The 26,599-nt window shown below is 35.3% G+C and overlaps 2 protein-coding genes across 2 annotated transcripts in view; one reads left to right on the forward strand and one right to left on the reverse strand.

Moving 5' to 3' along the window:
* LOC123543432 (uncharacterized) overlaps positions 1-23,994 on the reverse strand; it is a 31,077-nt gene extending 7,083 nt beyond the window's left edge. Inside the window, exons 1-16 of the mRNA XM_045329500.2 lie at positions 23,859-23,994; positions 20,907-21,199; positions 20,491-20,559; positions 19,779-19,853; positions 16,712-16,829; positions 16,058-16,173; positions 15,251-15,461; positions 14,280-14,358; positions 12,657-12,832; positions 9,389-9,465; positions 7,319-7,461; positions 6,785-6,881; positions 5,345-5,552; positions 2,426-2,540; positions 1,225-1,378; positions 916-1,060 (exon numbers count right to left, since the gene is read on the reverse strand). Of these exons, the coding sequence (XP_045185435.2) occupies positions 916-1,060; positions 1,225-1,378; positions 2,426-2,540; positions 5,345-5,552; positions 6,785-6,881; positions 7,319-7,461; positions 9,389-9,465; positions 12,657-12,832; positions 14,280-14,358; positions 15,251-15,461; positions 16,058-16,173; positions 16,712-16,829; positions 19,779-19,853; positions 20,491-20,559; positions 20,907-21,160 (2,037 nt within the window). The 5' untranslated portion in view covers positions 21,161-21,199; positions 23,859-23,994. The remainder of the gene's footprint in view (positions 1-915; positions 1,061-1,224; positions 1,379-2,425; positions 2,541-5,344; positions 5,553-6,784; positions 6,882-7,318; positions 7,462-9,388; positions 9,466-12,656; positions 12,833-14,279; positions 14,359-15,250; positions 15,462-16,057; positions 16,174-16,711; positions 16,830-19,778; positions 19,854-20,490; positions 20,560-20,906; positions 21,200-23,858) is intronic.
* LOC123552616 (zinc finger protein aebp2-like) overlaps positions 23,967-26,599 on the forward strand; it is a 54,336-nt gene continuing 51,703 nt past the window's right edge. The window contains exon 1 of the mRNA XM_053540191.1: positions 23,967-24,326. Within this exon, the coding sequence (XP_053396166.1) occupies positions 24,001-24,326 (326 nt within the window). The 5' untranslated portion in view covers positions 23,967-24,000. The remainder of the gene's footprint in view (positions 24,327-26,599) is intronic.

A 26,599-nucleotide genomic window follows, 5' to 3' on the forward strand; every position in this document is an offset into this window, starting at 1 on the left:
GGCGGGGGATTAATAAGCTCCCACTGAAATGCATGGATATCTAGTTAATGGAAAAAACATGGGGTAACTGGTTTTTGAATACCCTATGCAGTTAAGCCAATACCTGATTCAAACCAAAATGATGGGGCAATACCCAGTTCACTCTGAAAGCTTCCCTGTTGTAGTAAAAAAAACTATATCAGCAACAATTTCTTTTTTAAAATCATTTCTACACTTTGAAATCAATATCTGTGGGGCACTAATTTATCCAGATTTTGTGGTGTCAATACATGATTTTAATCCCAACAGAATTCCCATTCATTTTATCTTGCAAAGTTGAAATCTGTGAGGTCATATCCCTATAAATCTGCCCAAACAATGCATAGACATTCTACTACGAGAAAATAATCCCTTTAGTGCTCTTTCATACAAACATTATCACCTAATACTCTGTTTACAACTAAAACTTCCACTGTTAAAAAGGAGTCTAATTTTGACAAAATGTAACCCAGACTTATGAGACCTGGTCTGTGGGATCATCTCATGATGTTGGAGACTTTTGTGGTGTTTGAAAGCATTTGGTGTAGTAGTTTTTTAGAACCTGCTAACATGCAAGACTTCCATCAAAATTTCAAGACAACTGCTAACATGTTAACTTTCATTAAAACTGATTTAATGTTAAAGGGTCATAATTTTGACAAAATGTCAACTTGAGTTACACAACTTGCCCAGTGCAAGGAAACGCCATGATGCCAAAGTCTTCTTTGAAATCAGAAAAGTTTTTCAGAAACCTGCATACATACTAAACATACTTTCGAGGCAGACATAAAGGCAAATACAAACACCGATGCCAATGTAAGGGTTACAACAGATTAAAGCTGTACTATTTGATCTCCCCAATGTATATCAGTATGATATGATCCTCAAGTAACTTACCAACATAGACATTCTAATGCCTGGACATATGCCCGTTATAGCTGCCTGTGTGTATAACTCATTCACAGAGAATTGTCTGCTGGACAGCAATACCCAGGCTATAAGGACCACACTGGCAAGATCACCCCACTGTAATAAACTCAACCTGGAAAAACAAAATCTCATTAGTTTTCTGGATCATTATTGATATAAATCTCACTTGTCATCAAATTCTATCACATACTAAACATATCAAAGTATTCTTTTCTTCATGTGTAATCATAACTTCTCAGGGGAGGTAACTATTGCTGATATCCATATCCTACTTACCAAGCTAGAGTTATCTGTGGTTGTAGAACCAGGATAAGGACTCCCATGCTTGCACAGACAGCTCCAACCTGCCGTGCTGCTAGTACCGAACCATCTGGTAGCTGTAGGGACCCAACAACCACTACAGAAGCACCACTAACCATCACACTTAAACCTACAATGGCAAAGACACAACAAAATTAAACCTGAAATATACAGTCAAACCTGTGTTAAAGACCACCTTTGAATAGAGACCACCTGGCTCTAAAGACCACATGTTTTGTTTCCCATTTTAACATTTACAGTGTATTTTAACCTGTGAATAAAGACAACTTCCCACTAAAAACCACATTTTGGCTCTCCCAAGGTCTTTATAGACATGTTTGACTGTAATGGGTCCATGGTGGCATTCAATTGCTCACCTAGACACTGCACAATTTCCTAACCTGTGTTTCTATGTACCTGTATGTATAAAATAAAACAAGGCAAGCATCTCTTAGATCCAACAACATTCAACTAGCATATTGAATTGTTTATATAGGGCACTGCAAGTTTCATTATCACAGCTTTAATAACAACAAAGTTACAGCAGTCTAACTTCTTATGTTGAATGTCATTTATTATTGACTATTAGAAAAGACCTTAAAATTTACTATGGAGAAATATTATTTTGCAACAAGAAGGCAGTGATGGTCCTAGGTGGTTCACCTGAGTTTCACAGCTGGCTTAAGCAATTTTGCTAGGCCAACTAAGAACATTTACTGGTATGTGAAACGATTTTGAAATGCAGCCAGCAGTTTCTGTTTCAGCCCCATATAATTAAAATATGCCCCACTCCCTTGTGGCTATCTTTTTCAACAAAGAGAAATGACCCAAGGAACTTGGAAAGAGGTAACCCAAGGAATATTTGTATGAGATTATTTTTGATAGAGCCAGTGGTTTCCAGTAAGAAAATATTTAAAGGTTTCAATATAGCCATAGGCGGCCGCGTTTTCAAACAAATCAACCTGGCTTGAAGGTATTTGGTAGAGGTTTTCACAAATATTGCTCTGAGAAGATCAATAACTTGGTGTTATTTAGAAATGTTTAAATTTAACTTTTGGACATCTGAACTCTGTACACTCTGTGTGAGTTTAATAATGATTGCTAAAAAGGTGAACTGTAATGTGCAATTAAAAATCAATCAACATTACACATATACAAAGTTCAGTATATACTATACCTAATATATCAGTGGTAGTTGGCTCCTCCCATAATACATATACACACAACAGATGCAGTATGGGATTGCTGTTGATCACTATGGCAACACATAAAGCTATAATGTTGTACAAGACCTGGAATGGCAATCAGTTATTCAGCATTAAAAAGTATAATGATGTTAACAGGCAAAGTAAATATCAGACAAAGTAATTTTTTCTCTTAATATATCCATGCTAAATCAATGATAAAGGTTTTTAATGGCAACTGTGTCTCATATACAGTCAAACTCGCTTTATACGAACTCTTCGGGACCTGGGAAATGTGTTCGTATTAACGAATGCATGATGCCGGATAATTTGCCCAAGCAGGTTGGGCAGTATCACCGGTATCGCCGATGAATAGCTTACGATAAATTAAAATACAGCAGTGAGTAAATTTTCATTGGTAGTTTTAAACTGACTAAGTGAGTGTATTCAGGTTACAATAAAATAACTCAACAAAATTCATACTTAAACACGTAAAAATGTATGAAAATAAAATTTAATGTACAAATATATTGAATTATCAAGTGTTTATAGCACATATAGATTTAGCCCATATAGATACATAGAAATACAGTAACGTGTATACGTTAATGCATTTTTGCAACAGGTACTTTACACATGGTATTTCAATTTTTTACTTGAAAAGACAGGTATTTTTTGGTTGAATTTTACTATTATTTAGTTTCTGATTCCCAAATTCCTCTAGTTCTTAACAATATTTGAAAGAAATTGCTTTTCTTTTTATGCTAGACTTAGACGTAGCCATTTTTGATACTAAAAGTACACAACATGGTCCTAAAACATACAATGAAATTATATTTTCATGGACAGGTGTATAAATGAAAGTGATTATCGCTCAACTGCTAAAGACATTATTAATTGGACTCGATTGTAATGAATAAAATAACTGCATTCATAGTGTTAAACTCTTTACTATGTATTTATCGATTACAGGTGATAATCACTTTGATTAAATATCAGCATTGTACAGATTCAAACTGTTAAAAAATCAAGTGTAGCAAAAAAAAATGGCCGCCGACTTCTAAAATTAGTTCGTATCAAAAAATGGAATTTTATAACATTTTAACTCATTGGATCTCAAAATGTGTTCGTTTCTCCTGAAAATTCGTATGAAGCGAGTTCGCTATTACCGAAATAATTTTACAAAGAAATATAAGGACTCAGCCAGGGAATCCGGATTTTGTTCGTTATAGCCAACAAGAGTGCAAGAATGTCACAATATACGCCCGTCACAGCAAATTTCTTTACTCTAGCACCTGTATTTGCAAATGGAATTTTAATTTTGTGGTAATTTTTGTAATAACTAAGTGTTTTGTTTTTCTTAGTCCACAAAAAAACTCCTTACCAGGTAGAGATACCTTAAAATACACCTAAAATTGGAAAGTAACATCTATGTTGTACCACAGAAAAGTGGTCTTGGTTTTTCCCTATGCTCAATTATAAAAAAGTTACAATATAAGTTATTTATAGTAACAACTAAGGGAAGTTAATCTTTAAAAAAAAAAAAAAAAAAAAAAAAAAAAAAAAAAAAAATCAAAAAAAAAAAAAATGTAAGTCCTCACAAAAATCTTTACCAGGTAGAGACTGGTCAAAATACACCTCAAAATTGGATGTAGCATGCATGTTGTACTACAGAAAAGTGGTCTCGATTTTTTCCCTACGACTAGTAATAAAAAACTTACAATATAAGCTATTTATAGTAACAACAAAGGGAAGTAATTCTAAAGAAGGGAACTGCACATGACACTTCGTCTCATGATGATGTATAATTGTGTCAAGTTACATCAAAATCCCTCCATGCATGAAGAAGAAATGCTTCGGACAAAGTCATTCTTGTATCTGACCTTTGGCCTCTAAGTGTGACCTTGACCTTAGACCTAGGGACCTGGTTCTTGCGCATGACACTACGTCTCGTGGTGGTGAACATTTGTGCCATGTTATATCAAAATCCCTCTATGCATGAAGAAGAAATGCTCCGGACAAGGTTTTCATTCTTGTATCCTTTGACCTCTAAGTGTGACCTTGACCTTAGACCTAGAGACCTGGTTCTTGCGCATGACACTCCGCCTCATGGTGGTGAACATTTCTGCCAAGTTATATCAAAATCCCTCTATGCATGAAGAAGAAATGCTCCAGACAAAGTTTTCATTCTTGTATCCTTTGACCTCTAAGTGTGACCTTCACCTTAGACCTAGGGACCTGGTTCTTGCGCATGACACTCCTTCTCATGATGATGAACAATTGTGCCAACTTTCATCAAAATCCCTCTATGCATGAAGAAGATATGCTCCGGACAAAGTCATTCTTGAATTTGACCTTTGACCTCTAAGTGTGACCTTGACCTTAGACCTAGGGACCTGGTTCTTGCGCATGACACTCCGTCTCATGATGGTGAACAACTGTGCCAAGTTTCATCAAAATCCCTTCATGCATGTAGAAGATATGCTCCGGACAAGGTCTGTGGACGCCGCCCGCCCGCCCGCCCGCCCGCCAGGGGCGTTCCCATAATACGTCCCGTTTTTCAAACGGGCGTATAAAAATTCGTATCAAGCGAGTTCGTATTAAGTGGACTCGACTGTACATGTAAATGCTCAAAAGCACTAGATTCTCTGTGCTTTTAAATGGCTGTAGTGATATCTTGCACAGTTTCAGTGATGTACAATATGTAGAAATAATTTTTACATTTAGCCAGTGGACAAATTTTAGGCCTGACATGGCCAAACTCTCCAAACAGTGAATACAGAGTTCATTAATACAAGTTGTTTGCTCTCTTTAGTCATTGCACTACCAAAATGAACATAGTACATGTTCCAATTTGAGCTGCATGAATGTAACCAGTCTATTAGTCTCATGGTATTAGTTAACAAACTTACATCTTTTACTTGGTGGTCAGTCTGTCCATCCAGGGAAGTAATCCTGACAATGACTACAGATAAGATATACAGAGTTACACATCTGTATAAAGACAGCTGGTCCTCTGTACCAATCATATAGTAGATGATCACAGCCAACGCCTTTGTGACATGTATCGAGGAACTTGCTGTTGTAGCCAGGGCAGATAACTTTTTTGATGTGAATAACCTTCAAGGAAAAATAAAAGCTTTAAAAGTGTGAAGACGATCTGAACTCTGGCAAATAATCATAAAGCACTCACAGCCCAGATGCAAATGCTTAAAATTAACAAACCTCAGCTACTAAATGTGCCTGTGAAATCTGCACAGATAAATAACACTCAACTAACATGTAAATGAGTAGGGATCAATGGTAGCAACCAATCTTCAACTAAAATGTGTACAGGATAATGTTTGAGGTAACACTCAACCTTCCGTTGAAATAAGTACAGTATAGTGACCAAGATATTTAAAATATTAGCTATAGTGCTGTAAAATTATTTTTGAAAAGCTAACAGAATAACATATATGAATCCAAATGTGAAATGAGTACAAATTTATGATTGAGTTGATACATCTACGTGAGATTAGAATTATGGATAAGGTGATTTGAACTTAGCTGTGAAATGTGAACAGAATCATGACTGAGGTTACACGTCTACATGTAACATGTGAACAGAATTATAGCTACTGTGATATGAAACTCCGTGTAAAATATGTCCAGAATTCTCTGATGATGAGACTAAATATGGCTAAGGTGTAAGACCTGCCTATGTAATGTGTACAGAATTATAGCTAAGCTGGTGTGAACTTTAATATGGCCGAGGTTATGTGTGTGTGTGTGTGTGTGTTCGGGTTTAACGTCTTTTTCAACAATTTTTCAGTCATATAAATGACGGTGTCTACTTGTAGCAGTGAGCACAATGCCCAACTTTATAGTGCTGCCTCACTGGAATATCACGCCATAGACACGTGGCATGATACCCCACCCAGTCACATTATAATGGCTGACCAGTCCTAGCACTATCCCCTTAATGCAAAGCGCCAAGCGAGGAAGCTGCTAGTACCATTTTTTAAGTCTTTGGAATGACGCGGCCGGGGATCAAACCCACAACCTCCCGCACTCGAAGTGGACGCTCTACCACTAGGCTACCGAGGCGGTTGCCAAGGTTATGTGAACCTAACTGTGAATTGTGAACAGAATTATGACTTAGTCCATGAGAACCTACCTGTGAAATGAATACAAATTTATTGACAAGGCAATGCGAGCCTACCTGTGGTATGTGTACAGAATTATGTCTAAAGTCATGTGAACCTACCTGTGAAATGAGTGGTAATGTCAGCCTACTTGTGAAATGAGTACAAAACTAGACTAAGGCCGTGAATGTGTCTGTGTACATAAAGACTGCCATGTGAACCTACCTGTGAAATGTGTACAGGATGATGGCCGAGGTGATTATAAGGAAAGACTTGGGATATAGTCCTCTACTACAGAGTAAAACTTCACATAAAGTGAACACTGTAAATAAACAAAAACATTTCATCAATACAAAATACATATTTAATATAACGTAATCAACTTTACAAATGTACACTATATATCTATGTGAAGGTGATTTAAATAACTTCTATGTATTGATGAAGCTGGGTCAGAAAAATTGTTGTGTATGTTTTACAACAGGAAAACACTTACATATAACTAAATGCATGTTGTAAGTCTAATCATAATGAAAACAGAATGGACTTGAAGTTTTTTATAAAGGCCACATTTGACCTTTAGATTCCATATTAATTAATAAGCTTTCTAGCTCACTTGTCAACCATTAATTAAGATATATAAAAAGAGAAAAGTTATGTGCAGTATAACAATTGCTCATTACTCTGACCTACAGACTTTATTTGAGCAAACGTAGTTGATCATGTGACTACCAAGTGTGATGTAAATTCGTTACTCACCAGCACTCTCTATAATGACAAGACTTTCAAACACATTCTGGTTGAAATATGCTGCAGAATATACACACAGAAAACACAATATGCAGTTTGTCAGAAGCAGCATATACAGGGATTTTATCTCTATACCAAACAGAAGAGTAAATCTGACACATGTTAAGGAAATAAGAACGCAAAATGTTATCATATATGTTTTACCTCCAGTTGCTCCGGTACAGAAAAATTGTTTTCACGCTATGTTAGGTTAGAAAATTTTCTAAGCATTTTACTGTAAAACGGGATAAAACTTCAGTATTCTAAAGCTATCAAACTTGTCTTTCAGATATATCAATACTGAAGACATGAAAGTGTCTCCAAATATGTACTAAGTGGTACCAGAGCTAGTAGATTACTTTTATAACTCAACATTTCAAAAGCTGTCCAATAAGACACATCTCTATTTTTATGCTAAACAAGACAGTCTGATAGACTATAAGGATCTTACATGCCTGCCTGTCTAAGACGGGGTTTTCCCTTCCCGAGGGACAGTGGAATGGAGGGTAGTCCCGAGGGTAGTCTTACACAGGCAGACATGTTAGATCATTTTTCTTGCCTATCATGTTCAAAACAGAACGTGGAGACAAATAGGTTTATGTATTTCATGACATTATTTATAAATTTTATGACGTCACAATGGTACCAGATTTATGTGACATCACCTTAGTGCACGCTATTTTAAACAAGGTTTTTCCCTAGTTTTGCTAATTTGTATGTATTTTTAGGTAAATTATAATACTGTTGAACAATTACTAAAATGCAATTCATTAATATTTCACACAAAAACACATTTATGTAGAATTTGGTAATTTGCAAATTGTCCCAATTAAGACAATTTCCGAGAGCATTTTCCCAATTCCACCGGTATCGGTGGCATTCCCAAATTGATGAAAAAAAGGCCTGCTATCCTCGCTAGGTAGGCAAGAAAGCTATATCCCCAGCCACTGTTATGGATACTGAATGGGTTGATGGTATTCGGTGGAAGCACTGACGTTGTTAAGTATATTTTATAGTCCATGTATGGCAAACATTTGAGTTGTGACCTTGACCTTGAGCTGGCATGGGTGAATTTTGAGTCTTGCACATCCTCTTGATAAGGGGAATATTACAGCCAAGTCATATCAAAATCCTTCATGGGGTTTAGGAGATACAAAGCGGACACAAAATGGAAGGCTCAAACCTTTGACCTTGAGTTGTGACCTTGACCTTGAGCCAACATGGCTGACTCATGAGTTCTGCATATTGTCTTGATGACGTAATCATTTGACCCAAGTTTCATAAAAATCCTTCATGGGGTTTAAGTTATATGGAGTGGCCACAATTGTTACCGACAGACAGGCGGAGACCATTCCTACGTCCCCCAACGCTCGTGGCGGGGGATTAAAAACAGTGAATTAAGACAAATCTTAGAAACCTACAGCTATCACTGGAGTGATTAATAGATCCTCAGTACCATTTTGTAAGAGGAAACAAAACAGTAAGGCATGTGTGTGTAGTGGGGTTGGGGGCTGTGGGTAGAATGCTCCCAATCTCTTTTCATCTCTGAAAAAAATGTCATACACATCTACACGACACAGACCGTGTCATATGTGATGAGGGTCATGTTCTTCAGAACAACTATTTAATTTTGAATCAAATCCATTCAGTAATAACAGAGACAGCGTGAAAGTGCATCAAAACTTTAACCTAAAGTTCTAAGTTAAACAGGGGCATAATTCATGAAATATTGGTGCCAGAGTTATGATCCTTGTGCCATATCATGTGGGTGATGATGAGGAATAACATGATTATTTCAAGTTTGAAGCAAATCAATCAAGTAATTACAGGGATAAAGAGAAAAAGCTTCAAAACTTTAACCAAGAAGTGAACGCGGAACATATGCCGATGTGAACGCAGGCATGGAAGCTGATGCCGGATGGAGTAAGATAGCTCTCCATATACTTCGTATAATCGAGCTAAATATTTCCTTAATAATTCACTTTTATCAAAGTTTAATGAAACATTTATGCTGAACAATCTAAGATATGTGAAGGATACACAATTTTCCACGGTAACCATGTCAACCAGTAACCAAACAATAAACAGGGAATTGGCAGAAGTATTGCTGACAAACTCTGTAAGAATACATTACATAAATCTCTTAGTATATCAATATACATGAGGCATAACTTATTCAAAACACAACAGAGTATGCTAAAAAAATAAAATTAGAAGACACTTTAAATTTTGTATCTCAACAAATTTTCACATTGACAAAACATGTAATATAACAATGGTAATATATACATGAATTTTATAACACTACATGACAACAAATTTATACAAGAGCTTTTTCATGACAGTATGTTCAACTATTCGAAGGCATTTCAATACAAGAGATCACAGAGTGATCTTGGCGCCCACCAATGTGCCATTTTTGAGTGTTCCAAATTTCAAGACTTACTGACTACCTCAAGATCAAATTTCATTTCCGTACACATCACTGTGCATGTGGTCCAAATACCCAAAGCTGTAGCTTGAGAAATGTGAAAGTAGGTCACTAGGTCAACGTCAAGGTCAAAGTTTGTTTCGGTACACAATCCTATGCATGTTGTCTAAATTTGAAGCCTGTAGCTACAGAAATGTGAAAGTAGGTCACTAGGTCAATCTTAAGGTCAAAGTTCATTTCGGTACACAAAACTATGCAAGTGGTCCAAATTTGAAGGCTGTAGCTTGAGAAATAAAAGTAGGTCACTAGGTCAAAATCAAGGTCAAATTCTATTTCGGAATACAAAACTATGCATGTGGTCCAAATTTGAAGCCTGTACCTTCAAAAATGTCAAAGTAGGTCACTAGGTCAATGTAAAGGTCAAAGTTCATTTTCATACACAAAACTATGCATGTGGTCCAAATTTGAAGGCTGTAGCTTGAGAAATGTAAAAGTAGGTCACTAGGTCAAAATCAAGGTCAAATTTTATTTCGGAATACAAAACTATGCATGTGGTCCAAATTTGAAGCCTGTACCTTAAAAATGTGAAAGTAGGTCACTAGGTCAATGTAAAGGTCAAAGTTCATTTCGGTACACAAAACTATGCAAGTGGTCCAAATTTGAAGGCTGTAGCTTGAGAAATGTAAAATTAGGTCACTAGGTCAAAATCATGGTCAAATTTAATTTCGGAATACAAAACTATGCATGTGGTCCAAATTTGAAGCCTGTACCTTAAAAATGTGAAAGTAGGTCACTAGGTCAATGTGAAGGTCAAAGTTTTTTTCGGTACACAAAACTATGCATGTGGTCCAAATTTGAAGGCTGTAGCTTGAGAAATGTGAAAGTAGGTCACTAGGTCAAAATCAATGTCAAATTTCATTTTGAAACATGGAACTATGCATATGATCCAAATTTGACGCCTGTACCTTCAAAAATGTGAATGTAGGTCAGTAGGTCAAAATCAAGTTCAAAGTTTTTTCCAGTGCACAAAACTATGCAAGTGGTCCAAATTTGAAAGCTGTAGCTACAGAAATGTGAAAGTAGGTCACTAGGTCAAAATCAAGGTCAACTGATGTCAAGGTTCATCTTGCCACTCAAAAATATACATGTGGTCCAAATTTGAAGGCTGTAGCTACAGAAATGTGAAAGTAGGTCACAAGGTCAAAATCAAGGTCAACTCATGTCAAGATTCATCTTGCCACTCAAAAATATACATGTGGTCCAAATTTGAATGTTGTAGTTATTGACAAGAACATTTTAAAAGCTTTTCCCTATATCAGTCTATATGAACCATGTGACCCCCGGGGCGGGGCCATTTTTGACCCTAGGGCGATAATTTGAACAAACTTGGTAGAGAACCACTAGATGATGCTACATTACAAGTATCAAAGCCTTAGGCTTTGTGGTTTGGACAAGAAGATTTTCAAAGTTTTTCCTTATGTAAGTCTATGTAAACCATATGACCCCCAGGGCGGGGCCATATTTGACCCTAGGGGTATAATATGAACAATCTTAGTTGAAGACCACTAGATGATGTCACATACAAAATATCAAAGCCCTAGGCCCTGTGGTTTTGGACAAGGGGTTATTCAAAGTTTTTCCCTATATAAGTCATTATAAACTATGTGACCCCCAGGGCCGGGCCATATTTGACCCAAGAGAAATAATTTGAATCATCTTGGTAGAGGACCACTAGATGATGCTTCAAACCAAATATCAAAGCCCTAGGCTCTGTGGTTTTGGATAAGAAGGTTTTGAAAGTTTTTCCCTATATAAATCTATGTAAAATATAGAAATAAACAAAGGGCCATAACTCACTCATAAATTGTTGAACCAGTCTGATTTTCAGGGGGACACAACAAGGGTACCAATTCATCATTCTGACAAAGTTTGGTCAAAATCCCCCAAGTAGTTCCTGAGGAGATGCGATAACGAGAAATTGTTAACGGACGGACGGACGGACGGACGGACGGACGGACGGACGGAATGACGGACGGACGGACCACGGACGCAGAGTGATTTTAATAGCCCACCATCTGATGATGGTGGGCTAAAAATGGATCTTCTGTATAAGAATACTCAATCAATAGGTATATTGTCCCGATACATCTATGAGTTATGGGACCAGATGCTGTGATCGACTGCACCCAACATCTGTGTGAAGTTTTGACCAAGTATATGCATTAGTTTTGGAGACTGTAATTTCCATGCAAACCTAAACCTGCAATTTGCAAGTCCAAAAAGAGGCATAACTTTCCCAATATACATGTAAAATCTAGAGTCATGGGACATGCATCAGTCACCATGTCTTATCCCCCTATATAACTTGTATAAAGTTTCAGTTCAATATCTGCAATGACTTTGAAGAGAGAATTTGTATGCAAAGCTTAGATTTTCAAAAAATTTAGTTAAATTCATGCAAAAGTTATGGGACATGATGCTGTAACCTTGTGATATTTCCTGAAATTTTAACTTAGTACTTGCAATGGTTAAAAACACATTACTTTACACTTAAAAACCACCATCATCATGTGACATCATAGTCCTGAGGAAGATTGAGATGGAGCCAAAGTTTCCACTAGAAATCAAATCAAGCCTCAGAAAGGTAACTATCTACATTGAATTGCAGGTAGAGTAATGCATCTTGTCACACTAATGAACACTGTCACTACAAGCAAGTACAGCAAGTTTCAGTTAAATATCTTAAGTCATAAAGAAAATATTGCACTTCATAAAAAAACGTTTACTAACTCCGATGCTAACGCTGGGGTGACTGCAATAGCCCTCAATCAAGCTAAAAATGCTTTTTTAACCTATCCTTAAGAATTAGCAACTTACCTTGAATTTTTTATCACTCAGCAAGAATCCATACATTGCATAAACAATTACACCTGCAGGTAGCCATGGTAAGAAGTGTGACGACAGTTGATAGTGTATCAATACAGGGTATATCAGAGCGGTACATATGGTTCCACTGATCATCCTACCATATACAACATACTCATACTTCCAACCTGTAATGCAGGGACCAGAACACTGATAATGTATCAAAATAGGGAATATCATAGCTGTACATATTGCTCTACTGATGATTCTAGCATTAACTATGGACTCGTACATCCAACCTATAATGCCAGGAACCAGAGATTAACAAAACGGTATCAATACATATACGACAGCTATATGGCTCTGGTTATCGTTATAAAATCTTCCACTGTTTGTAGGTTCAGATGGGAATATCTGGCAAGAAGGTAACTGTTTAGGATGTAACGAGGCTATGCCAAGTTACCGCAAAAAGAGTTACCAGACAGCCTGATATTTGCATCTGCACCTACACACAGTGACAGATTCTTTTTTGCATAACATACATGTATTATAAAAGTAATAGTCAAAAACATAAGACAATTTTTACAACACTGTTTTCTCACAGATGCATAATTGAACAAAGTGCAGTATACGTATGTCCCTAAACAAAATGTCTCAAACATAAACAATATTAGGGTTCTTGTTTAGTGTTTTACAGAGTGTAACTCAATGTACTTCTCCTATAATAACTTTTTTTAATTGAGAATTTTGCCAGAAGGAAGAAAATGATTTTATCCTGGTTTAAATAAAGTATAAACTAGTACACAAATCTGCATCATAAATAAAGCGTGTTGCACATAATTTAAGAGAACCTTCTTAGACCCTGGGGTGTAAGATAAAGTTTTCTACCACCTGAAAAAAACAACTAAACCTGTCCAGTATACAAGAAAAAAATATACACTACAAAATCTCCTTTAAACCTAGAATGCATGAAACGAGTATATCAATAAAACAGTAACATGATATTCATAAGGAGAAGTTGTCACATCATATTATCATAAACTGCATCCCTTAACAAAGGTGATCAGATACTTAAATAGCTTTGAATTTTTTTGTTTTTGTTGAGTTTAACATCACACCGACACAATTTTATGTCATATGGCGACCCTTCCCAGCTTTGATAGTGGAGGAAGACCCCAGGTGCCCCTCCATGCATTATTTCATCACTGATGGCACCTGGATAGAACCTATGACCTTCCGTAAGCCAGCTGGATGACTTCCTCACATGAAGAATTGAACACCATGAGTGAGGCTCAAACCCACATCAGAGAGGAGCTAGTGATTCAAAGACTCAGCTACAGAGGTCCCTGTATAAAGCTATGAAGGATTAATGATTAATGTCTAAAGTTATGTCACAGCGTGCTGGTAAACTTAACCATTCTATACCAGTGCCGACCTCTTCTCCATAAGGAAGTGACAAATTCAATACATAAATCAAAGTACCAGATAAATGACTTTGAAATAGTCCTCTGTCAAATCATAGTGGAAACCAATTGCCTCGCTCTAGGATTGAACTTTGACCACTCAATTGTGCTTTACCTACAACCAGGCTAATTTTTATAATTATTATATAAAATAGCAAAAATATAAACCAACCTGTGTAGTCAAAGATCCCTCGGAGGCTCATCAATGTGGTGAGGAATATACTCAAAGAAAATATGAACACAAGGTGCATCTGAAATATATATAATTAATCTAATCATTGAGGTGATATTCAGTAAAAAAATGAATGGAATATATATAATGATGCATCTAATCAATGATGGAAGGGTAATACCAGTCAAAAATATGAACACAGGGTGCTTCTGAAATATATATATATAATCATGAATCTCGTCAACAATGTGAGGGATACTGTATACTTAGTGAAATTATGAGCAAAATGTGCATCTAAAAATATGTAATAATACCTACAATAAATTCATTGTTTTGCATTCATATAATTGTTTTCATTTAAGGTGATATTAAAATAAGAAATATTTCTCTGAAATTAACTTTCACTAGACTAGTATTTACAATTTTATATCAAAGAAATAAGAAACTGTCAATATTCCAAAAGGGCTTCTATTAAAGATTAGACAACAAATAATTTACACCAGATAACCTAGCAAGACTTAGTGATAATGATAAAAACTTGTTCACAAAATTTGTTGTTTTTCTTTCATTTCCAACCTTACCTTGAAAATTCATCGCTTCGGCACAAAAAGTTGTTAACTACATTGACATAAGAAGTAGATAACCACTTTTTGCGCTAAGGTAACAATATGTGAAAAATTGTAAGTATGCAAACTTTTATGTAATTTTCTCAAAAAGACAAACTTGATTAAAATGATTCTTTTGTTTTTATTCTACATGTATATTGAATAAGTGAATTTTATATCATTTGGAAAAAAAACTCAAATGTGTAATTTCTTTCTTTGGAAAATACTTGATTTCAAAGAAAAGCTTGGCTTCCTAGTAACCACAGATAAAAACATACACAACAACTCCTTTACACTCAGATGCTAAATATTATAATAGACTGGAAACCAATTACACCGTGTTAAGAAATAGATATGAATACATACCAGCACTGTCAAGGAGAAAAGGTTGCTGAAAGAACCATTGATGAAATGAAGTATCATATGTAACATGGACGGCGAGATGCTATAAATAATGGCCATTAAAAGGGAGAGAACTTCTGGTAGAACACTAAGATCTAATTCTTCCGATTTCTCTTCTTTCAAAGATTTGAATGATGACGTGTGAGGTGTAAGGAACATCTGCAGGTATACAAATCTGGAATAAAATATGCACAATGTCAAGACAGATAAAGCTAAAAATGAACTCAAAACTGACAAACTGAACTTGCTGAAACTTAATGTGAGAGGAAACTGTACAAGCCAGCAATGTAACTTTGTTACAAGAAAATTATAAGGGTTATTATGATAGAAGCTCGATCTTGGATGCTGTATTCGGCTCGAGTGGATTTTGCCAGATCGGTTCTCACAAGTCGTGAAAGTGTAAAGTCTGATTCTACCTTGCAAAATCTACGAGAGCCGAATACAAAATCCCAGATCTAGCTACTGTTATAATGACCCTTTTATTATATACATCCACCTTTTTGTTAGTTGATTTGTTATCAAACGAAACCTTTAATGTTTACCGATATTAAAACAGAACTGAGTGAAGTTTTTTATGTGAAAGTAGTCCAGCAACAGACAATACAAAAAGTATAATATGGAATTTTTTCCTGCCTGTTCATACCGACTTGTGAAATACAAGCCATATTTTTGACAGAATTTATATAGGTATATAAGAAAAGGAACTAGCTGCAACTTAATGAGGATGGATAGTGTACATGTCAGCAATACAACTTCTTTTTTATATCTTACCCCAAAGCAAGGAAGACGTAGGGAATTAGCTGCCACTTTATGAGAGAGGATGCTGTCCATGTCAGCAATGTAAGACAACACCATGGATACAGTGAGAATAACATCCGTTCAACTGTCTGAAAATGTAACAACACTGACAAAAGAAACATTTTATATGCAACATTCTTTTTAACATGGAAGGATAGTTTTCACTGTCCTATCAAATCTATTACAGAAGCACTTGAAACATATAAACTTTTTAACCAATTTTCATGTTCTCTTTATCAAAAGTTTAAATATTTGGATTTTCTTTTTTTTCTCAACTTTTAGGACTTATGAAAAATTGTACTTTTTTTTTCGAAAATGTGATAGTGCCAGTTCATTAAAACACAGCTGAAGTTAAAACTCTCTGTAAAAAGGTCACTTAACCCTTATCATGCTAGATTGATTCTGCCTTTGCGACCAGTGTAGATCATAATCAGCCTGCACATCCATGCAGTCTGATCAAGATCTGCACTGTCCGCTATTCAGTCAGTATCTTTTTGGTAAGCACCCCTTTTAACAGTTAATGGTACTGTCCAAATTGAAAGATGGACAAGTTAATTATAGAAATTTAACAGGGTAAGGGTTAATGATATCATAAAACTAGAATAGAGGCATTCACAACGTACATACCAAGGCAAGTTTTTGTTCATATTTTCTGAAGTAAGTGAACTGTAGAGCTATCAACCCGCCTGTCAGAATCACATACATGTTGATCACACCAATCAGAAATATATTGAACAAAGACAACCTGAAAACACAACCAACAGTGAAATATACATGAGATAAAATAAATATTCTAACATGGCTCAATTTGACTGCAAGTTAAACAAAGAAGAAGTTCAAGCTCTGTATATTCTGCAATAAACAATGGTTAACAGGCAGACAGGTGAGAGATCATTATGACGACAATTGTGATGTCAAATTGCCTCATGACGTCCAGTTCATTACTACTCAAATTAATGAAGCCCAGCATAATTTTTACCAAAATATTTAAATGAGCATATAAGAATGAAAACAATTGAGGCCTTCTTGTTGTTTTATGTAAAACTTACCACGGTTCATTGTTCATATAGTTAGTATATCTTGCGCATCTGAACCATGATAAATTAGACAACTAACCACTTGAAGACCATGATTTATTTGTTGAATAAACAGATCTATTCAGGTGCAAAGTCAAGTTAAGCTCTATAATATCTATAGACAAGGGTTCAAGGTTAAAAGTGGAGTTTGGAGACCAGTTTCAAACTCCAGCAGCTGATTGGTTGTCCGGGAGTTCACATTCGAAATTTACCAATGGAAGCACTTCATTCTGAGACAGGTCTCCAAACTCAACTTTTATTACCTTGGAACCAGAAGTATTGCTAAATATTCCCATAGGTATGGTAACCAACCTGTCACAATATAAATTTTGCCACTATGGGATGCTCTTGATTAATCTCATTAAAAAAATCAATCTTTTTGCAGTACAGACAATTGTACATGTATATAATATTTAATTTGAAGTTCTTTGAATAAATGAATTTATACTTGGCTGGATATTGTATGAAATACAAGTATTTGCTGCAGTTTAAGTACATACACTTTAAATGAACACAGGTCTGTAATACTGAAGATTAATAATTCCCGATCATTTATTTAAGAAATAATAAATCTGTTCCTATATTTTATCAGTTAATAAAATATGGGCAGGAGTTTGGATGCGTAATAATTAAATCACGAGTGCGTAGCACGAGTGATTTAATTATCCGCATCCAAACGACTGCCCATGTTTTATTAATTGATAAAATTATTGGAACATATTTATTATTTCGATTCTAACAACGCAAATAATTCGCATTTTACAGTACTACATTTTCAGCGTAATACGTCATTCGGGTCATATGCTGTTACAATTTACCCCCCTTGGTTAGAAAAAGTTGCATAGCCAATGTAACGTATGATATTTGTTTCTTTTTATCAGAATTTTGAGAAGTATTTATAATTTAGTAATCTAACAGCTTGCAAACTAATTATGAGGAGAATCGTCAAATAAGGCGAGTTGACCCTGTGTTACAAGTTACTAGCTTAACTTTATATGAAGTCACATCATTATGACGTCATACTTTATGTCATACATTTATGACGTCACCGCTGAATCTTAATTAAGCTAATTGAATACGCTTGTAGAGATCAAAACGTGTTTTACGGTCCTACAAATAAGTCAATATGACATTTGATCATATTTACGTTTTTGAGATGTTGTTTTCAACCGTTTGGCCTTGAAATAATTTGTATGTAATGGAACTGAAGAAGAATCTCTTATTTCACAATCATAGGGGGTGAAATGTAACAGCCAACCATATTTTATCGTAGATTCATGTACAGGCGATTTTGCTATATGTTTATATACCAATTGCTGCAGATCGTGTTAGAATTTACAATAACATCACGTAAAATTTATCTACACAGACAGACAAATTCATACTATCATCATTTAAACAAAACTTTAACATGTATGAAATAATCTAACATTCAAGACTCTGGATAACAAGATCTGTCCGTATGACAGTAAATGCTCAGCTATTCAAATGGTTGTCCCAGAAGCAGGAATATTACTCTATTAAAATGTTAGAATATATAGAGAGTTTCAATCCAGTATCTGCATTAGTTTTGGAGATAGAAACTTGCATGCAAAACTTTAACCAGAAGTTTTATGTTCACAGGGGACATAATTTGGCCAAAATGCATGTCAGAGTTATGGGACTTGATGCTATAACTTAATTTTATAACACCCAAGATACACGTAAAGTTTCAATTCAATATTTGCATTTGATTTTGAAATAGTAACATGCATGTAAAACTTTAACCAGGATTTTTCAAGTTCAAAAGGGGGCATAATTTGGCCAAAATGAAGGTCAGAGTTATGGGACTTGATGCTATAACTTAGTTTTATAACCCCGAAGACACATGTGAAGTTTCAACTCAATATTTGCATTTGATTTTGAAATAGTAACTTGCATGTAAAACTTTAACCAGGATTTTCTAAGTCCAAAAGGGGACATAATTTGCCCAAAATACATGTCAGAGTTATGGGACTTGACCCAGTGAGGTTGATAATTGACCTAGAAAAAGAAAAAATAAGTTTCAGAGCTATATGCCTTTAAGTAATAGCCATATGTACTTGCACGCAGAACTTTAACCAGAATTTTCTAAGTCCAAAAGGGGGCATAATTTGGCTAAAATGCAGAGTTATGGCTCTTGATGCTATCACCTAGTTTTATGACCCCCAAGACACGTGAAGTTTTAATTCAATATCTGCATTAGTTTTGGAGATAGTAACTTGCATGTAAAACTTTAATCAGGATTTCCTAAGTCCAAAAGGGGGCATAATTTGGCCAAACTACATGTCAGATTTATGGGACTTGACCCAGTGAGGTTGGTAATTGACCTAAAAAAAGAAAAAATAAGTTTCAAAGCTATTAAAATGCCTTTAAATGTCATCCATATTTACTTGCATGCAAAACTTTAACCAAGGTGTGATGCCAGGGTGAGCAGAATAGCTAGACTATTCTTTGAATAGTCAAGCTAAAAAACACACAGTGTTACCAATACAAACTTGCATTTTATAAATTAAACCAAAAATCTTAGATATAGCAAAACTATGAAAATTGCAGATTTTAATTCTCTCTGACTGCTAGAACATTATAATTTAACTTACCATAGTAATGGAATAATTGAGTAGATTGTAAAGGCATGACAAAACACAAACAGCAGAGTGAACAGTATCAGACACCTGGAAGAAAAGAGAGATTCATATGAAATACAGCAAGCAGAAACGAGCGCCTCAGTGCAAAAAAGACATCAGGGTTTGCAACTAGTATGGATCCAGATCAGCCTGTAGTCTGATCTAGTTCTTCACTGTTTGCTTATCAGTTGCATAAAAGATTACAAGTGTCAAAATTGATAAAGAATCAGTATGGATGTGCACTGAACTTGGTCCTTGCTGGTTGTGAGACTCTAACATTGGTTTTTCAGTGGTACTCAATTAATCTTTAGCCTGCTGGCGGCAACTGATTCTGCCTTTGCAACCAGTGCAGACCAAGATCAACCTGCACATCCATACAAGCTGATCATGGTCTGCACTGTTCGCTAATCAGTCAGTAAATTTTCAGTGAAAACCCCACTGAATAATGAATAGTACTGCCCAAACTGAATGACAGACCAGTCCATTTCAGAAATTTAGCAAGGTTAATTATAGTCAAATTCCACTCATGTCATGTTATCCTGTTCTTGTTGCCCATGTCCCACTCAACTTTAAAATGATAAACGAAACTTCTTCCAACAAATAAGGATATCTTATCATTACGGATGCATTATATTTTCCATGTTTCTTTCATCAAGTGTGACTACCCGGTATTTCTAAATTTTACCTTTTCTTTTCACCTTTAGGATCCAAGATTACAATTACCCCTGCCCCAAAGCTAGCTGCCATCAGGAATCTATGGAGAGAAAACACACAAAATACAACATCCATTTAATATGTACCAGACTTCAGAACAAGAATAGCTTCATGTCTGAACTAACTTGGACAACAGTCTGTTGCTAGATATGATAAATTAACCACTTAATCATCTTGATTTTTCTAAGGTTTCCCTTAATACAGGTACTTGTTGTTTGGCCCTATTTACAAGTTTCAACTTAGAATTGAAGAAGAAATGTTACTATGTGCATTCTTTAGTGAGAAATTTGTCCAAAAACATGGCATCTCTCTGTTTCGCTAATTAACTGACACAGAAATGTTGACTAATTTACATCACCACTAGTAACAATAAAAACTGGATCTTACATTTCACCAACTAAAGTCATAACCATCACCGCACATGGTAATGACACAATGATCATTTTCTTGTTGTATTTGAAGGGTCCAGGATCAGTGATAGGGACACGATCATCTGGGAACTCGTCATTGTCCTCCCTATCAGCTCCATAATCACTATCAGTGTCACTTCCACTGCTGTAACTTATGTCATCAAGGTCATCAACACCGTAATCATAATGGTACCCAGTACGCTGTACAAGCTCCGTGCCACTTTCTGCCATGTTTTGCAGGTTCTGATTATATCATGTGGTCAAGTCATGCTGAAAATGATCATGCAGAAGTATCCTTACATTAGAAAACCATACATTATATAATTTAGAAGTTGACCTAGGTATTATCAGACAAACATCTTTAAGTCACCGTTTCAAAAGACTAAATTGAGAAATTCATTGCAGGTACACATTATATTACAATTTAAAGTCACATGTGCTTGCCTTTTCTAACCTTTACCATGCTGGATATGATTGGTTTTGCCTTTGCGAACTGTGTAGATCATGATCAGCCTGCACATCTGTGCAGTCTGATCATGGTCTGCACTGTTTGCTATTCAGCCAGTATCTTTTTGGTAAGCACCCCTTTAAACAGCTAATTGTACTGTCCAGATTGGAAGATGGATAAGTTCATAACAAAAATTTAGCAGGGTAAGGGTAAATATACATACTAATCAGTAAAACATCATATGACTCTTCACAAGTCAAACAAAATGTATTATTGATCATGTCAGTGAAGGTATTTTTGGGCAATAAAAATTTATACTCCTGGTAAAATAGTACCAAAAACAGTACCAATTTAGCAGTGGCTAGGTAGCCGGTTCCAGCCAGTCTAGGTAGCCAGCTCCACTGGCACCAGACCAGAAAGAAAATACCTCTGTACACATTATACCCTACCCCTAGGTATTCTATAAGACCCATGGTCATGAACCGGAAAGTGCACTAACCCATTTCAATCGTACATTTCTCACCTAAAACGCGCAGTTCGGTGAATGGGTACCCAGCATATTGAACAAGTGGTAATTTATCTTACATCGTGTACCAGTCACTTTGTCTCAATATTTCATATTGCAGAGATACTCCACATATTCTATGCTTTCGTACACGTTACAGAAAAAACTTGCATGAACTTCCCTAATTAACATCCGGTCTAAAGGTCACAGCAGTGTGCACATGTTAGGAGAAAAGTAAACAAACAAAAACAGAATGCAAAATATTCACAGTTTTGCAATAAAACTCGAAATGATGAATGAAATTAATCTTATATATGATTTTGAATTTGAAGTCATACATTAATGATTTGTATACATCTGTACTGTTTACTTAATTCATATTGCACATTTATGCTGCATATACACATATTGGTGTACACGTTAGTTAGACAACGACTGACATACAAAGTATACATTTGCACATCAGCCAATCAGAATGGTTTTGTAATCTAGACAGGAACTTCACTAGAGAAGTTCAACAAAGTTTTTTGTGAAATGTTGAAAAACTATAAACTATGTGTTGTTTCTCTCAAGTAAGAAATATTGAAAAAATGTGACTGGTACACAATGAATGATAAATTACCTCTTGTTCAATGTCAATAGTACACATTTACCGAACTGGGTAAGTATATTTTCCCGTTCATGACCATGGTTCTTATAGAATACCTGGGGGTAAGGTGTAACATGTACAGAGGCATTTTCTTTCTGTTCTGGTGCCAGTGGCCAGCTCTATATATATATACACAGTATATGAACATGTAAGTCAAGGTAGCCGGCTCTTAAATAAACTTTATTATAAAGGATCATTATATTAGTGAAATAATTTACATTTCTTGTGATTTATTTAACAAATAATCAAGGCATTCGAGTGGTTTATCATCTAATTTACCACGGTTCAGAGTTCAGGTATGTAGGAATTGAACCACGAGGGCGTTAGCCCCGAGAAGCATCTGAATGGTGAACCGTTGTAAATAAGACGATAAATCACAATAAGGCCTAGATTGTTTTAATTCTGACATGCTCACTGACATATTTTAATAGATATTAATAATGCTGGACTTCATTTACGCAAGGAGTAATGTATTGGATGTCATGTGGCAATTTGACGTCATAATGCTCTCTTACCGGTCCACGCGTCAACCGTTATTTATCGCAGAATATACAGAGCTTTATTTACTTCTTTGTTTAACTGGGAATCAAATTGAGTCATGTTAGAATATTTACTATTTGTGATTTACCTGTTTATTTCGCCGTATTTACGCACTCATATCATATCGGCCAACATTTTGTTATGTTATCAACAAATGATCAGAGTAAATATTTAATCACAAGTAACTAATATAATGATCCTTTATAATACAGTTTATTAAAGAGCTGGCTACCTTGTGCCGCTACCTTGACTTTCATGTTCATATACAATATGTATTATACAGAGCTGGCTACCTAAACCTTTAGCCGCAGGGGTGGCGAAATCTGATTTAGATTTGCTTGTCCGTTTTTGTCAATTGCTATTTTGTACTTGTCCAATTGATAGTTTGATAGTTATATAGTAAATTCTGGTCAAATTTCACTTGTCCGTACAAGCTTTGGGACAACCTGGGCAATAAGGACAATTGAATTTGCCACCCCTGAGCCGCTGACTTTAATAATTTAAACAGTTGTCTGAAAAACTTAGCAAATTGGTCATAGGTAGTGTGATTTAATTTGTAAAGCACTACATGGTAAGTGTCAAAGCGGTAATTGGTATACAAGGTATCATTCAAAATTATACTAAACTAGAGTAGAGTGAGTAAGTTAGTGTGTCTGTGGGTGGGGTAAGCTAAACCAGGAATGTCTAGCCTACGTGCGTTTTCTCGCGCATGTTTCTTGTTAAAGGTAAATGTTTCTCCACGAGAACAAAACAATTTAATTAAAACCATCGCATAAACAAGCATTACCTTGATGCACCAAATAAAAGAACTGATAATGCATATTCAATAAATTACAGTATTTCGCTTGTGGTGGGAATTCCCATTTCTCTGAGTAAACGTCATCACAGGAATCTCCCGCAAAGTTGATGACGTCACGGGATGGTGTAACATGGCGGCTGTTGGGTGCGCTCTGATGGAAAGGAAAGATATGGGTGAGAAAAATGTCACAAAATTAGCGTTATCGTGCAAAAGGAATGGATTAAATCATGGCTGTTACTGTGAAGAAAAGATGGAAACTAGAAATACTTGCAGGTCTCAATTATTTGACAAACTGTTACGGATAAATGGGACCGTAAAGGCGAACAATAACAACTGTTTTCCCCGTCCGTCGGTCCCTACTCTAAGATCTCGCCGGGAACGGCATTCCTCCGGACCAGAAACTATCAAGAGACGTCGTCGGTCATCAAGGCATGATTCAGGGGACAGCAAGTCTGGGTAAGTCATCTGCATTTTTTTGCCTTTCTTTGCAATTTTGCAAAATCTGCACATGTTTCACAAAGCCAAAAATCTATTGTTTAGAAACAAGGGGGCGTCTCAAGTTAGATTTTGTACACATTTATCACATATCATGCTTGAGGAAAAATCTAAAGAATCTAATGATAGTTTAGTGAGGTAAATTAGGTGTAATGTGTAATAAAGAATCTGATGTGTTTTGATATAACACATTGATGTTAGTGTCATAGAGTGCACAGTCTTTTCATGAGTATTGATCAATTGATTTTATAAGTGAAATGAGTAGTTACGAAAATTCATAGAATCTACTTTAATTCATTGGAACTTTCGATATGTTAGGGCGAGTTTTACACTTGGAACCACTATAGGTTTGATCCTTTGAAGGGAGTTTATTTTCTGTAATGATCAAGATAGCTTGCAGAAGGTATGTATATAAAATATAAATACATATAATAATATTCAGGCACTGGTTTGTGCAGGAAATAGTAATTGCAGGGATAAATTGGAGTTAGATATAAAGCCTGGTTTTTATTATATTGTCCAGCCCAGTGGGCAGTACTGGGCATTAAAATTAGAATTTTCCATACTTGAACAAATATAACTTAGTATATTTATTTGACCTTTGTGTTAGCAGATTTTACACCTACCTTATGATGCTAACATTAAGTATCTATCTGTGAAAATAGCACTGGATTATTAACACGATAAGCAAGGTTATTCTAATACAATATAAAACCTTACTTTTTATCAATACTTTTGAGGATTTTTTTTCAAACTTTGATTTAAATAAGAGCAGAGGTTTAGTGGTAACACTTTCATACTAGTTACTACAGAACAGGTTGTTAGTTCAAGCTCCTAATCTGCCAACTGAAAATTCTCTTATTAGGACAATAATCATGTGTATAAGCTTTACACCTGGCATGCAAAAGAATAATTATGGGAATCTTCTGTAATTGTAGTGACTTCTATATTTTAATTGCATACCCCTCAATCGGGTCACACATTAAACCGGAATCCACCTAAAAACCGGAATACACCGGAATACACTTTCTATAACCGGAATACACCTGTATTTTTTTAATTAAAGATATTTTTGAAGGTTTTTTGATATAATTCAATCATATATATCATAAATAATCAACATACCAAAGGAAAATACAATACGTTCATGCAAAACGATTTTATAAGAGATTGAAATTCGGCGACCGCGCGGGAAATTACCATAACCGAAATACACCCATATTTCTTCAACAAATGCTATTTTTGAAGTGGTTTATGACTGAATTCAAAAATATATATCATAAATAATTAATTTTCAAAATGAAATTAAAATACTTTTGCGCATTACGTTTTGTACATGATTGAAAATCGGCGAAGGCACTGGAAATTTGCGTATTCGTAAATGAATTTCCATGCCCTAAAATTCTCTAATGTACACCCGTATTTCTTTAATAAATGTATTTTTAGGGTTTATGATAGAAATCAATCATATCTAAAATAAATAATTAATTTACAAAAATATACATGTACAAAGATGCATTTAAATACGCAACGACATCGTATTGCTTTATTTAAAACCACATTTCTATTTACGTTCACGAGGTCACGTACACTAACAGAAATCTGTTTGCCAAAAATCGTTTTACTCCACTTATTTAAATTGCTGCCGCTTTTTCATTATTTGAGATTATTTTATTCTGTTCTTTGTACTTTCTGGTCAAAAGTCTGAATTTTATGGCCATAGTATGTATCATTTAAAATTATTTACTTTTAGAAAGAAATAAGTAATTAAGATCGCGCTGTTTGAAGTTTTACAAATAATTATGTGAAAATTCGACCGTTTTTATAGAATTTTCCCTACATTACTGTCGATATCTTATTAAAATCGTTATAGAATTCAAACTGTATTACTTCTTAAGCGGTGTTGAAAACTTGAAGCGATAATATTAAAAAATGAATACACTACGCGCGTTTTTTTTTGTACGTATTGATTAACAAAAGTAACGTAGAGCGATGTAAATTAGATATTACGATAGGTCGCATGTGCTCGTGGAATGGAAAATTACCGGCTTGATGTTTTGTATCTTTACGATTCCCGGGTAAATTCCAGTCAGTCCAAATAATAAGTTTGTTGACGTTTTTCACGATGTAATTTCTGAATTTTGGTAAAGTTACGACGTAAAAACACTTTTCCAAAATTTCCGGAGTGGACTGGAATTAATAAAACTGATTTTAACAAAATAAGGAATTCTGTA

The sequence above is a fragment of the Mercenaria mercenaria genome, chromosome 4 (genome assembly GCF_021730395.1).
Source record: "Mercenaria mercenaria strain notata chromosome 4, MADL_Memer_1, whole genome shotgun sequence".
Taxonomy (NCBI): Eukaryota; Metazoa; Mollusca; class Bivalvia; order Venerida; family Veneridae; genus Mercenaria; species Mercenaria mercenaria.